Below are 13,651 nucleotides of genomic sequence, written 5' to 3'. Positions count from 1 at the left end.
CTGAACCAGACTTCTGTCTTTAACGGCCACCTGAGGGTAAGTAAATGCATTTTGTCATTCCCTGCTGTAAATATCTTCCAAATTCTCATTCCGGAAACAGTCATATGCTCAGGGCACGGAGCTGAAGGCCTCTGTCAAGGTCTAGGAAGCCCAGGCGGAGCTCACCAGGTTGAAGGAGGAGTAGGCCAAGAAGGAGGCCAGAGTGTAATAATTCTTAATTTTTGATGTGCAGTTGCTTCCGAGACTGAAAGAAAGAGGAAATCGTGTACTGATCTTCTCGCAAATGACCACGATGCTTGATATTCTTGAGGATTTCCTTTTTTACTTGGGGTACAAATATGCACGGTATGTATTTGATCAATCTTTTGTCTCATCTGTCCTCAAGTATTATGCATGGATAATCTTTGTTTCATCTTGACATGCTGTTCATGTACTGCATTTTTGGCACTTCATGTTTGTGTTGGCACTTGGCAGCATTGATGGACAGACATCACTCTCATCAAGGCAGGAAAGCATAAAAGAATACAACAGAGCTGAAAGTGAAATATTCATTTTCTTGATGTCAACTCGAGCTGGCGGTCTAGGTGTTGACCTCGTATGTATTATAATACTGTTCATATTAGTTTTTTTCTCTAACATGAGTCTAGTCCCGTCACACAATTTTGGTACTAGCAAAGCTAACCCCATCTCCATCATTGTCCTAACAACGCTTACTGTGTTTGCAGCCTGGAGCTGACAGAGTAATCATTTATGGTTAGTAGCTTTTGTTGTGTGTTCTTCCATGCAGACTTCTCAAATCAAAAGAATATAGGAATATAGTCCTCTGGGCACTAATTGTTGGTGTTCTGTTTACAGATCCTGATTTTAATCCGTTTATGGACTTGCAAGCACAATCTAGAGCACACCGGATTGGGCAGACCCGGCCAGTAGTTGTTTACCAGCTCATAACAAAGTGTTCAGTTGAAGAGAAGATATTGCAAAAGTCCAGGCAGAAGTTAGCTATAGAGAATATGTTAATGAACTCTTCTAATAAGAAGCCAAATGTAGATGAGTTGCAGTCTATACTTCTCCATGGAGCAAAGACAATTATTGACAAGAAAAAGATCAGTGCCACTTCAATCCATTATGATGATGAGGCCATTGAGAATCTCCTGAAGCTAGACCCCGGTTTTGAGGAAAAGTGCTCCAAAGATGACAATGGCTATCTTGGGAGCATTGTGAGCTTTGCACACGGCATGGAGGATGAAGAACCTGGTTCCCCCAAAGTAGAGGACCTCAAGGTTCTGAAGCCTGCTACTCCCAAGGTGGATCTGGGTCGTGGCAAGAGGCAAAGGAGAGTTGTCAACTACAATGATGCTGTTGAGAACTCAGACATCGATGATGTACGCTCCAGAGGGTTCCTCAAGTAGCAGTTCTGATGATGATTCTGACAACGACAACTATGAGGCTAACGGTGTGATTTCAGCACTTGTAGCTCCTGCATCTGAAGCTCTAAACATTGTTCCTGCAATTGGAGCTCCAGGAGCAATACATGCGCTTGAGGCCCCAAACATTATTCCTGCAATTGGAGCTCCAAGAGCAATACCTGCACGCCCCAAAGGCTTGTTCCAATAGCAGCTCTTCATCTTCGTCTGATGACAACGGCGATAAGCCGAAAAGTGCAACTCTTGGATCTATCTTAACCTAGCTTTGTGCCAGTAACTGATTACTGACGCAAACACCGGTAACCATATGGGTTCGTTTTGCCTTTTGTTTATGCTCCTTTGGTCCCGAAGGTGGTAGTTCTTAGCCGTAGGAAGCAGATCGTAACTCTTGTACCTATCTTTGTGCTATAGTACCTGACTACTGGCGCAAACGCCGGTTACCAATATGGGTTCATTTTGCCTTCTATTTATGCTCCTTTGGTCGTGGAGATGGAAATTAGGAGCCCTAGGAAGCAGGTCGTAGTCTTTTGTACAGGAGTGGTCCGATATGTAAATAAATTATATATGCTGCTGCCACTTGGTAAAATGAGAGAAGGGCTTAAGGAACTTAATTCATTTTTTGCGCAAAAAACTTAGTTCATCTCTTCCTGCTAGCAAGATTTTTAATCTCTCTTTTCTCTACATAACATCTAGTATTGCCTTTCTCCACACAAAAAAAAAAATATAATTCTAGATATATTTTTGGTTAACATGTCTAAAGTTGGATCAAATATATAGTTAAAAATATTAATGTTTATAGCATGAAATAAGCATAGTTTAAAAATATATTTCACAACAAATTTAGAGATGGCCAGCAGAGGAGTCGCCTTAGAGCATCTCCAAAGCATTTTTAAATCTCACTCTCTAATTATTTTTTCATATCTTCTTGTCTTCTATATTTGGCTAATGAATAACCTGAAATATAAGATGACTATATTTGAATGGGAAGCTGTCGGAGGATAGTTTTTTTACCGATCTCTGTTCTGGAAGGATACGGTGAGTGATGCTCTTAGGTCCGGACTCCGGAGGAGCCGCCATGCGTGCGAGAGGGCCAGCCTGTTCGCTTGTTGGTTTCAGCCAGCCCAAACCAACCAGCCAACAGTGTTTTCCTCTCACAAAAAACCAGCACCAGCCAGCCCAAACCAGCACCAGCCCCAACCAGCGAACAGGCCCATAGGCGCGTGCGCCACGCGCGCTCAGCCTTGCAACCCAGACGCCCAGAACCGGGGTCTAATCCGAGGTCCGCTCGCATGGCTAGCCGAGCGAGGCAACTCCACGCCATCTACATGACCAGCAGCTCGCATGATCCTAACAAGTGGGCCCACCTCGTCAGGGAGTACGCCTCCCAATCCTTGCTCCGGGAAGCCGCCCTCGTCTACGCCAGGAACGTGCCCCGCCGGACGCACCACCAGCCCCTCCTCCCCGTCCTCCTCAAGGCCGCTGCCGCCTCCTCCCCGGCCAATCCCGGACTCGGCCAGTCCCTCCACGCGGAGGCCCTCAAGTCCGCCTTTGCCCGCGACCTGCTCGTCGGCACCACGATCGTGTCAATGTACTGCAAGTGCGGCGCACTCGCCGACGCGCGCAGGGCGTTCGACGAAATGCCGGACCGGAACGTCATCAGTTACAACGCGCTTCTCGCCGGGTACGCCGCGGCGGGGGACATGGACGGTGCCCTGGCGCTGTTCGGTGGCATGCGTTCCTGGACGTATGTCACGTGGGCGACGCTGATCCGTGGGTTCGCGGAGAAGGGCAACATGCCGGAAGCTCGGAGGTGGTTCGAGGCCACGCCGCTGGGGATGCGGACCGTTGTCACGTGGACCGTGCTCGTGCACGGCTACGTGTCGACGGGGGACATGGAGGCGGCAAGGGAGGTGTTCGATAGGATGCCGGCGAGGAACGCCTTTGTTTGGTCGTCGATGGTCACGGGATACTTCAAGGCTGGCGACGCCGAGGAGGCGCGTGCGGTGTTCGATAGGATCCCGACCCGGAACCTGGTGAACTGGAACGCACTGATCGCCGGGTACGCGCAAATTGGGTGCAGTGAGAAGGCGCTTGAGGCTTTTCATTCGATGCTGCAGGAGAGGGTAAAGCCAGATGAGTTCACCGTGGCGAGCCTGCTGTCAGCATGCGCGCAGCTCGGGTCGCTAGAGCAGGGGAAGAAAGTTCATGACTTCATTAACCGGAAGCATATCCGGAAGAACCACTTTGTGGTGAACGGTCTGGTCGATATGTATGCCAAGTGTGGTGACCTCGCGTACGCCCGACACATCTTTGATAGCATGAGATGGAAGAACACCGAATGCTGGAACACCATGATCTCCGCGCTTGCAAGCCATGGTCGGAGCGATGAAGCACTCCACCTGTTCTTCCAGATGGAGCGCGCTGGGCCGACACCCAACTCGATCACCGTTCTTGCTGTGCTTGGAGCTTGCACGCATGGAGGGTTTGTTGACGAAGGATTGCGAATCTTCAACAAGCTCGATGCATATGGAGTTGAAACAGGATTGGAACATTACGGTTGCCTGGTCGATCTATTAGGCCGGGCTGGAAAACTGAAAGAGGCCTACAAGATTGTCAAGAACATGCCTGAGGAACCCAACGAGGTGATCTGGGGATCGTTGCTTGGAGCTTGCAGAGTGCATGGTGATGCGGAAATGTCAAGATTGGTAACTGATGAGATCCATCGATTGCATTCTGTTCACGCATCGTCCAATGACGCAGAGTACATCATGCTGTCAAATATCATGGCTGCTTCGGAGAGGTGGGAGCAGGCAGAGCAAATAAGGAGGAAAATGGCGCGACATGGGATTGAGAAGACTCCTGGCTGCAGTTCGCTTGAGCTTGGCATTCCTGAATACCAAGTGTGTGCAGGCAGTAGGCAGTAGTGCTCTGTGCAGACTAGATTACTGTAAGTTTGTTTAATAATTTTGTTTCATGTTTTTCATCGGTCTGATTTCAGTAGCTCACCCAAAGAAGAAATGATCTTGATGTGCTGCGTTTGATAGAAAAAATAAATAAATCCAGACGTCGACCATTGCAGTCCTGTTCTAGAATTTGTGAGCTGCAATCCAGGTGTTTATTTCAGAAAGTTTCAGCCTGTTCTTTGGGTCGTATTTGGCTTATAAGCCATGCCTTATCAGCCAACGAACAATATTTTTCTCCCACACCAAACCAGCTAACAGTACTTTCACCCATAACTTATAAGCCAAACAAGCCTAAACGAACAGGACGTAGAAGATTATTGTACTGTAGCCACTAGGGTCCAGGGATACTTTCAAGCCAAAGTGGACCCAGGAATATGAACGATGAAACACATTGGATGCATACATGCACAATCCAACTTATTGGAAATCTTATACAAAATCCAATAATCAATCATGCTTGTTGTCTTTAGCGGCTGCGGCGGTACCTAGTTTTGGCAAAGTTCACAAGCTACGAACGGTCCATTTTCGGTCCGTTTGGCACGCTCACCAGTTCTGGCACCACTGATTCTGCAATCTGGGCTCCAAATCGTACCATTTCTTGTGAAGATTCCAGAACATATATTTCTCGGAATTTTGTACTAGTACCAGAAAGAAACACAGTTACTGCATTTCAAACACATAAACACATTGTGAAAAAGACACTAACAGATAGCGACATTACTTGACGATATCACAGTCAGCAACAAGTGCCTAAACAACCACTTCCGTATCAAAGATCCAGCTGAACTTGACCATCCTGGGCTCGTCCTTCTTGGCCCTGTCCTCGGCGCGCTCCGCGGCCCGGCGCATCCTCAGCGCGAGCCCACAGACGAAGTCCCTGGCCCTACGGCCCTCGCCGGAGAGCCCGCTCTCCAGCGTCTCCAGCTCCCACCGCTTGACAAGGAACTCAACGATGTCCGTGTAATCCCGGGCGGTGTACACGCCGAGGCGCTGGGCGACGGCGGCGAAGTGCTCGAACAGGTTCATGTCGCGGCCGTCGTGCATGAGGTGCGCGGGCATGGTGATCCGCTTGCGCATCATGTCCGCGATGGCGAGCACCGCGCCCTCCGGGTACAGCCGCAGCAGCTGCTCCACGATGCACCCGTACGCCGTCTCGTGCCGCTTCTCGTCGGCGGCGATGGTGCCGCAGGTGCGCGCCAGGACGTCGTCCCCGTGCGCCCTGGCCAGCCGCGCGGTGTTGCCGTGTGAGATGGCCGTCGCGCGCTCCTGGAAGCTCGTGTAGACGAAGCCCAGGTACGGGTTGTTCTCCGTTCCGGAACACCCCCGGGATCCTGCAATTCAGAAAGAAAACCAGCCTCGGGAGTGAACATCATAGAATGCACGATGCACTGCAGTGGAGAATTGTTGGATCCAAGAGTCCAAGATGATCCCCCCCCCCCCCCCCCCCCCCCCCAAAAAAAAGTCCAAGACGATGGTGATGCGTACCATGCCGGAGCCGATGAGGTACTGGACGGTCTTCTCGACCATGCGCATGTCGACGCGGCCAGAGAGGTACATGTACTTGCCGAGGATGTCGCCATGGCGGTCCAGGTACGCGTCCAGACCGCCCAGGGGCAGGCGCTGGCGCCGGTCTCGTCGCGGACGCCGTCGAGCGTGTTGATCATGGTCTGGTACGTGGGCAGCGCCTCCTCCGTGATCATGTCGCCCACGAGCACGACGAAGTACTCGTCGGGCAGCCCTGCGGCGCGGGCGCGCAGCTCCCGGACCTCGTGCTCGAACATCTCGGACGAGGAGTCCGGCAGGAAGTCCGTCGGTTGCCAGCACTCCTCCACGGGCTTGAGCAGCGGCAGCAGCGACCGCGCCGCCCAGCCCTCCAGCGACCGGAACACCTCCGCCTTCTCCGGCGGCATCGAGTGCGTCACGCGGGCGCGCGCGGCGGGAGCCGCGACCGCCGCCGCCGCCGACTCGCGGCATTGCCGGCGGCGCGCGGGGGCTGGCGCCACCACCGCCACCGGGCCGCGGGCGCGGATGGCGATGCCGTGGGCCTGCATCGTGTCCGTTGGGTTGGCTCCGCTGCGTACGGGTTGGATACTGGAGGAGGGAGTGGACAGCGGTTACTGTGGAGTGTTGGGAGAGAGTTTGTTGGACGGCGAGCGAACGCCGGCGCGTGGGAGACGGGATGCGACAAGCTGTATCGTGGCGTGGGCTTTGGCTGGTGGGCGGAAAACCGGTGGGTGCAGTGGTTTTGCCGGGGGTTTCTGCGGGAGTCTGGGGATACGAATTCTGTGGGTGTCTGTCTGATCTGTCCGGCGGGACACCTGCTGGCTCTGGCTGGGTTGGTTCGTGAGTTGCCTGCACGCATGCTTGGCCGGTGTCCGGTGAGCGGCGAGGAGGGGACAGTTGGGCGGCGAACAATGAACTCGGACATCCAGTCATGAGTCATCCAGGCCAGAGTCATTCGGCTTTCAGTCAGATTGGTAAAACTGGAGCATATTGGGTGCAGATTTGTGAATGTGAGGCCTCGTTTAGTTCCCAGCTAAATTCCCAAAAAGTGCTACAGTAGCCATCACATCGAATCTTACGATACGTGTATGGAGCATTAAATGTAGACGAAAAAAACTAATTGCACAGTTTGGTTGGAAATCGCGAGACGAACGTTTTGAGCCTAATTAGTTCATGATTGAACACTAATTTTTAAATAAAAACAAAAGTGCTACCATAGCCAAATTCCCAAAGTTTCGCGAACTAAACACAGCCTGATTGTCTGAGCCACAATGCACGGAAGTTGTGACTTGGTTGATTTGATGATGTGGACTGTGGAAGAATATTGCCGCTAGTGCCTCCTTGTAGGGGTGTGAAACTTTTTTGACCAGGGCTGATTAGCGAAGGCGGATTCAAGGTAAAACACCGTACTCCGCCCCTGGATTTTACAACTGGAGTCTTTTTGCCCATCGAGCGGCACGTGCGGCGGGGGCGTGCCGCAAGTGCCAAGTGGCGCTGTAGCCCGTAGGCGACACGAGCTACAGAAAACTGTACTGGCAGGAACGGTGGAACCCACCACTGCACCACCATCCACTTGAGTAGAAGTTGGACATGTTTGGTTCGTGCAGGAGCTCGTAAAATTCTGGTTACATCAAATATTTAGACATATGTATGGAGTATTAAATATAGATTAATTATGAAACTAATTACACAACTTGTGACTAATTTACGAGGCGAATCTTTTAAGCCTAATTAGTTCATGATCTGACAATGTGATGCTACAGTAAACATGTGCTAATGACAAATTAATTAGGCTTAAAAAATCGTCTCGCAAATTAGCCTCCATCTATGTAATTGGTTTTATAATTAATCTATATTTAATGCTCTTTATTAGTATCTAAACATTCGATATCACGTGAATTTCAGGAGCTACTCAAGAACAAACACCCCCGTAGTCCGGTGACCTGTGCTGCGCGGGAACAACAGGCAGATGATCTTGTTTCAAACCTAAAACGAGAGGCTTTCGTGGGGGTTTGCACTTGCAGGCTGCAGCCCGTCTGGAGTCCGCGATCACGTATCGCACGGACTGTCGTGCTGAGCATGGCCAAACCTTGTTCAGATAATCAGATTGGTTAGGAAAAACATCTTTCGGGCGTCTTCCCTCCGGTCTGTGACACCCGATGCCCCGATATGCGTGTGACAAAGACGTCAAGGCAGATTCTTTGGCTCCACAAGTGCTAGGCTGCTAGCTAGTTCTTGATTTCGTGAAGCGGTGTTGGGATTTTAGCTCACTAATACCCCCTCCCAAAGCAGTTCCAATAATACTTTGGTGATTAGACAGAGTGCTAATGGATGGGAAGAACTTGAAAAAAATAAAACCTTGTTTTCAAAAATACTTGGAAAATGAAGTTTCTAGATCTTAGTTGTCCCATTAGTTACGTGAGGCTCCCTTTGTTAGACGCTAACCCCCAATTATATACTACCTCCGTTTTCGTTTACTTATCACCGGATTTTTACCGTAGTAATTTTGACCATTCGTTTTTTCCTGCAAAAGATTTTTAGATACATCAAGTTTTTACATATATGATTCTTTATTGAACATACTTCATTAGTGTTATATACATTGAAGTATCTAAGATTTTTTTAGAAGAAAAAACAGATGGTCAAATTTTGCTACAGTAAAAAGTTGCTGACAAGTAAACACAAACGGAGGGAAATATTTTTTATCTGTCTAAACTGAGTGTTCTAGAAGCTCATGACACCTGATTTTTGTCCATACATTTACGATGTCTTTTAGCTATATTTACAATATCTTATTATTATATTTACAATGATTTTTTTACTGTAATTTATTGGACAGAGTGATGTAATTTAGGAATAACACAACTTCTATTTTTATGGATTGCAGATCTCAGAGAAATATATGTCAAATTATTCAGAAAAGTTTACAAATTATTTATATGGATTGTAGATATCAGAGAAATATATATTAAATTCTTCACAAATGTTAGATGTCAGGGACAGAACATATCAAAACGAAGATCGAACCCATTCTCTTCTCTTTAACCTCCAGTTCAGGCGTGGGTGCCACCACCTCCTCCTCATCGCCATCGTCGCTGTAGGCGTAGGCGTAGGCATTGTCGTCGCGCTCGCGCCCCCACTCCAGAGCCGAGGCGAGCACCAACCGGTCCCTCTCCCCCAACGTGTTGGCGTCACCCTGACGAGTGAGGTCGTCCTGCACGACGACATCGAGCTTGTCGGCGCTGCAGAAGAGGGAGGCGAGGATCATCCTGGCCCTGCTCCGGCACTTCTTGGCGGTGGCCCTCCGCTAGGCCGTGAAGCCGGGGGCAAGCCCAGGAGAAGCGTGTAACACCCATAGTGTTACGATCTCGTTTAGCACCACGATTTAGGCCTAAGTAAAATTTTCAAAACGAGTTTCTCATGTTTTTAATTTAAAACGTACTTGAGGCGATAAGCGAATCCTGTGTGACTTAGTTTCGTGGACTCAAATAAACGCTCAAGATAAATTACGCAGTGTGTAGAAATATTCAGGAATGTCCGACGACGATTCTAGAGAACGTTTTGTTCGGTTAGATTAAGCATGAAAATCAACTTTTATAAATAAAATAAAATCCATTAATAAATAGAACGATACATATATATAAACTCATGAGTTTATTTTGTTAAGCACGAACGGACGAGAAAGAGAGCGCAGCAGCTTCGTTTATTTTTCCGGCATGCAACGTACTCGCCTGGCATTACTTTTGATTATTGTCTCGTTCTCATCGTGGCCCTGCAATTCGCTGCATTGCAAAGTCTTCCCATCCATCCGCATCCATGCTCTTCGGCTTTTGCTTTGCTTCTGTCTCTGACTTGATTACTTATGTCTACATTTGCCGAGCCGAACTACTGTGTGTGCACCAACGCCACAGCTCTGCTCTCCCTCCCCAGCTCGCCATCCCTCTATTTGCCTCGCGCCGACGCCGACTGTGAATATCACGATTGACAAGTCTACCACTAACAGTCAGGGTGCTCGTAAGTAATGCACGACTAATAACAATCTGGATCCTTGCCTTGTACTCTGACTACATGCAGTCAACATCTTCCTGGAATTGGTTCTGGCTGTACAGCCACTAAGTCACCACAACCAGAACCAGGTGCAACCAATAGAAAATCTAACTTCCGAAGCATACAAAGGACTAGAAGCTAATGACAGTGATTAGACTAAGCTGGCCTGCCAACCACGGCACACTGTTGTGTTCAAAAGGTATACCCGGCCAGTCATGGTATGATGATGGCTCAAACTTTGGTCATGGTCACCTCTGCAGTTAAGACTTGCCCTTCGGGCACTCCACTTCGCAGGCACCCTTTCCACACGGAACACTGCAGCACGCAGAATCACTGTAGCACAGTGGAAAACACTGTAGCTCATGGAAAGTATTGTAGCATCGTGGAAGCACTGTTCATCCGAAGCATCGCGCCATGCGTAGCAACGCTTTATTACCTTTAAGCAAGCTAGTTAGCCGCTAACCTTACGACGCGTCGCTGTCGCGCCTTCGCGTCGCCTGCCTTTAAAAGGTTACGCCGAGCCGTTCCGCTCTGCTGCTCACTTGCTTCTCTCAAATCAAGTTTCTCTGTTCTTGCCCGTGAAAGCTGCGTCTATCGATTTCTCCCGAGCTGCAATAATCAGCTGAGGTAGCTAATCTGCAATTGATCTTCTCATTCTCTAATGTTTCCTTGACCTGTGGTCTCCTCCCCCCATTAATTCCTTGACCTGCATGAATGAATCAGCACCCCACCACCAAGCACGTTTAGCCCAAAGCACACTCTAGTCCTGATATGCTCGTTAAGTCCAAAGACCACTCAAAGTCCATCATTTGAATTAATTCACTCATGACCAAGACCCACTCCAAGTTCATCACGTGAAATCCAATTCACATGACCAGCTAGCCAAATGCCAGCTCCACCTCCAGCCCCGCATCTCCTGCCTATAAAGGACACGCCAAGCCTGCCGAGCCATCCCACTCCGCCGCTCACCATCTTACTCTCTAAATCGAGTTTCTCTGTTCTTGCCTAGGAAGGCTGCGCTCTGTTGATCTCCTTCCTTGAGCTGCAATAGACCAAGGTAGATAGTCCCCATACATCCCCTACCTCCCTATGCCCTTAGATTTGGAAGTCATGGCCAGAATCACCATCAGGCGAAAGTCCAGCAGCTGTCCATGGTGGACGAGCTGAGGAGCACAAACGCCCGGTGCTCTCTGTGTCTCTCTCGAAGAATCCTAGCCATATACCCGCTCTGCTCTTTGTTTAAGTCCACAGCAGCAGCTTGTCCTATGCCATGTGCCAGTAGCAAAGCCGAGAACCAACTCAGCTCCTATACACGTAAAGTCAAGAGTCATGAGCCATTAATCCACTCCACCCATTTCTTTATTCCTTTTCCCTTTCTAATAACCAGCGGCAGCTCGTGGCCACTAATCATGTTTCATTTTCTCTCCTCGTGATTAATTAGCGGCCACCTTGCATAATTAATATCTCCACTATGCTAACTCCGATTCCATCACTTCTTCTGCCTAAATTCATCTAAAATCGAACCCCACCTATCCATAAAGTTTCATAATTTTTGGAACATAGTTGAATTTATGTGAATATTTATTTGTGTCTGTTTACCGAGTATCGCGAGTTCGACACCGATGGAGGGACGTCGATGGATCGTGGAGTCATCGAGAGTTGCTGGAGAAATGGTACTTTTGGAAGTGTGGTTGGATTTCTAAGAATTTTGGCTGCCGTTGATTATTTACATCTATGCATTTGCATCAATACATATCATAATAGGAACGACGGTGGATCGATGGTATCAACTGGAGTAGCTGAAAGATGATGCTATGGTGATCATATCATGAAGATGGAATGCTAACTTTTGATTATATTTTACCCAGGCAAGCCCTGGTGCATAACCCCTACTTTTCTACAGTTTAAATTATATTTGTGCATTAAGTTTTAAGGAGTTGATTGAAACCCACGTGCATATATATATCTTTATCCTATGAGTCTTACTAGTATGACAGGATCGTGTAAAATGCTATGCTACAGGACTTCGGTAGAAGTCGAGTGATTGCCTGTCACTCGCGAGAGATAGGAAATATATTATTTGATTATTATCACTTGAAAAATATAAATAGCGGAAAGGAAAAATGGTGACCGGGCAGGGATATGGTTTGGGTATTGGTGGGTGTAAGAGGTTGTGTCGCCGCAGATGCGGGGCATGGCTTGGTTACACTGCTTTCCCTGTCTGGTCGGTTAAGGACCGATCATTGCATAAGGCTCTAGGCAGGTCACAGACTTATTATCCCGAGCACATACTTGTGTATGGGCGCTTGGAAGACTTGTTGCTCTCTTATCGCGGATCCGGCTCTTTCCGGACCGACTGTTAGGGTTTTATTTTGGTGGAGGAGGTCCTTGCACCACACTGAGTCCGGGACTCAGGGGCGGGGGCTTGGAGTCCCAGTTTGGACGGGGACCTAGACACCCGAGACAGGAGAGTGATGGGTTAGTCTTGCTTATGCCTGGGGTACAAGCGGGGCGTGTGTTTTCGGGGTACCCAGCTGGGGGCATTGATTCACGAATCGCTGGGAAATCCGGTATGGCTTGTCTATGGTTTAGCATCGTAGTAAGAACTGAAAGATGCAAGATGGAAAAAGGAAATTTGATTGCTTACCACCTGCTTGAAAGTAGCATAGGTGCTTACATAGAATGGGTAGTTAATGAACCAATGCGGCTATTAATAAAAATCGAATATAAGGACGCACGCTTAGTAATGCTTCCTGCAAATGCAATACACCCACAAGCCAGATAGTCTTGCATATCCTTAGAGTCTTTTCTTTCCTCCTGTCGGGTAAGTCTTGCTGAGTACAATTGAGTACTCAGGGTTTTATTCCTCCTGTTGCAGGTGATAGGTGGAGGCTAGAGCTAACCTTTGTGTGTGGATCTCTCCTGGTGGGCTCAGCGAGGATTCCTTTACGTCACGATCGTAGTTTTTATTTATAACTCTCACCAAATGTTTTTATAAACGAAAGTTTCATAATCTGTTGTAGTAGTTTATATATCAATACTTCATCATGTCATTAATAAATGTTTATTTCTGTTGTAATTCTGATCACATGTTTAAATTCCGTTGTACATTAAATTGTTTATAACTCTGATAATATGATTACATTCCGCTGTTATACAATAACTATTATACTCTGATGTTGTACTAAAAGTGATGTATGAAATGGTTAAGAATGATGTAAGCTTTGTTCTCTCATTTGTGATCCTGATGGCAAAAATGTGGATTTTCGGGTTCTCCCCTGGGGTGTGCCCGACGGAACCGAGTAATTTAGTGTTCTCCCTTGAGTGCTTAGTGTCTAATGGAAGACAAGCACTCCTGTGAGGCATTAGATTAGGCGGTTCTACCACAGGTGGTATCAGAGCATAAATGAGGAAATAAATCTTTCAAATCCTTTTCTAAGCTAAAAATTGACAACCTGTTTTTGCAAAAAGTTAGGACGTTTACATGCGAAGTTATATAAGTAGCCCTATTACTATGGTTATGTATCCAGGATAGATGGCACTCTGCTAACTTAGATAGGCTTAATCAAGTTTTCTGCAGGTACACTGACTCGAGCATAGTTCGATAGTATCGACTAGCTACAAGGAGAGAACGATGTGCCAAAAATTTGAGAACGGTTGCCCTATATGCTGGCAACAGTGGAAGGACGTATAGGGCGTGCATTCATGCATATC

General features: G+C 48.0%; 2 protein-coding genes and 1 pseudogene across 2 annotated transcripts; 2 read left to right on the top strand and 1 right to left on the bottom strand.

The window, feature by feature from the left end:
* The first annotated feature begins 283 nt into the window (after positions 1 to 283).
* On the top strand, positions 284 to 1,687 carry LOC136455424 (uncharacterized). Its single transcript, XM_066455455.1, has 5 exons — positions 284 to 345; positions 475 to 595; positions 726 to 753; positions 856 to 1,382; positions 1,580 to 1,687. The coding sequence occupies exons 1-5, from the start codon at positions 284 to 286 to the stop codon at positions 1,685 to 1,687; spliced, it is 846 nt and encodes a 281-aa protein (XP_066311552.1).
* A 951-nt stretch (positions 1,688 to 2,638) lies between these two features.
* Positions 2,639 to 4,516, top strand: LOC136453752 (pentatricopeptide repeat-containing protein At3g21470-like). Its single transcript, XM_066454306.1, has one exon. It carries the CDS (start codon positions 2,714 to 2,716, stop codon positions 4,346 to 4,348), a length of 1,635 nt encoding a protein of 544 aa, XP_066310403.1. The 5' UTR covers positions 2,639 to 2,713; the 3' UTR covers positions 4,349 to 4,516.
* Positions 4,517 to 4,989: 473 nt separating this feature from the next.
* LOC136453749 (stearoyl-[acyl-carrier-protein] 9-desaturase 1, chloroplastic-like) lies at positions 4,990 to 6,703 on the bottom strand (annotated as a pseudogene).
* Positions 6,704 to 13,651: the final 6,948 nt, after the last annotated feature.

The sequence above is a fragment of the Miscanthus floridulus genome, chromosome 5, assembly GCF_019320115.1.
Source record: "Miscanthus floridulus cultivar M001 chromosome 5, ASM1932011v1, whole genome shotgun sequence".
Classification (NCBI taxonomy): Eukaryota; Viridiplantae; Streptophyta; class Magnoliopsida; order Poales; family Poaceae; genus Miscanthus; species Miscanthus floridulus.
The sequence above is the reverse complement of the archived record's forward strand: the minus strand, read 5'-3'. Positions and strand labels throughout refer to the sequence as shown.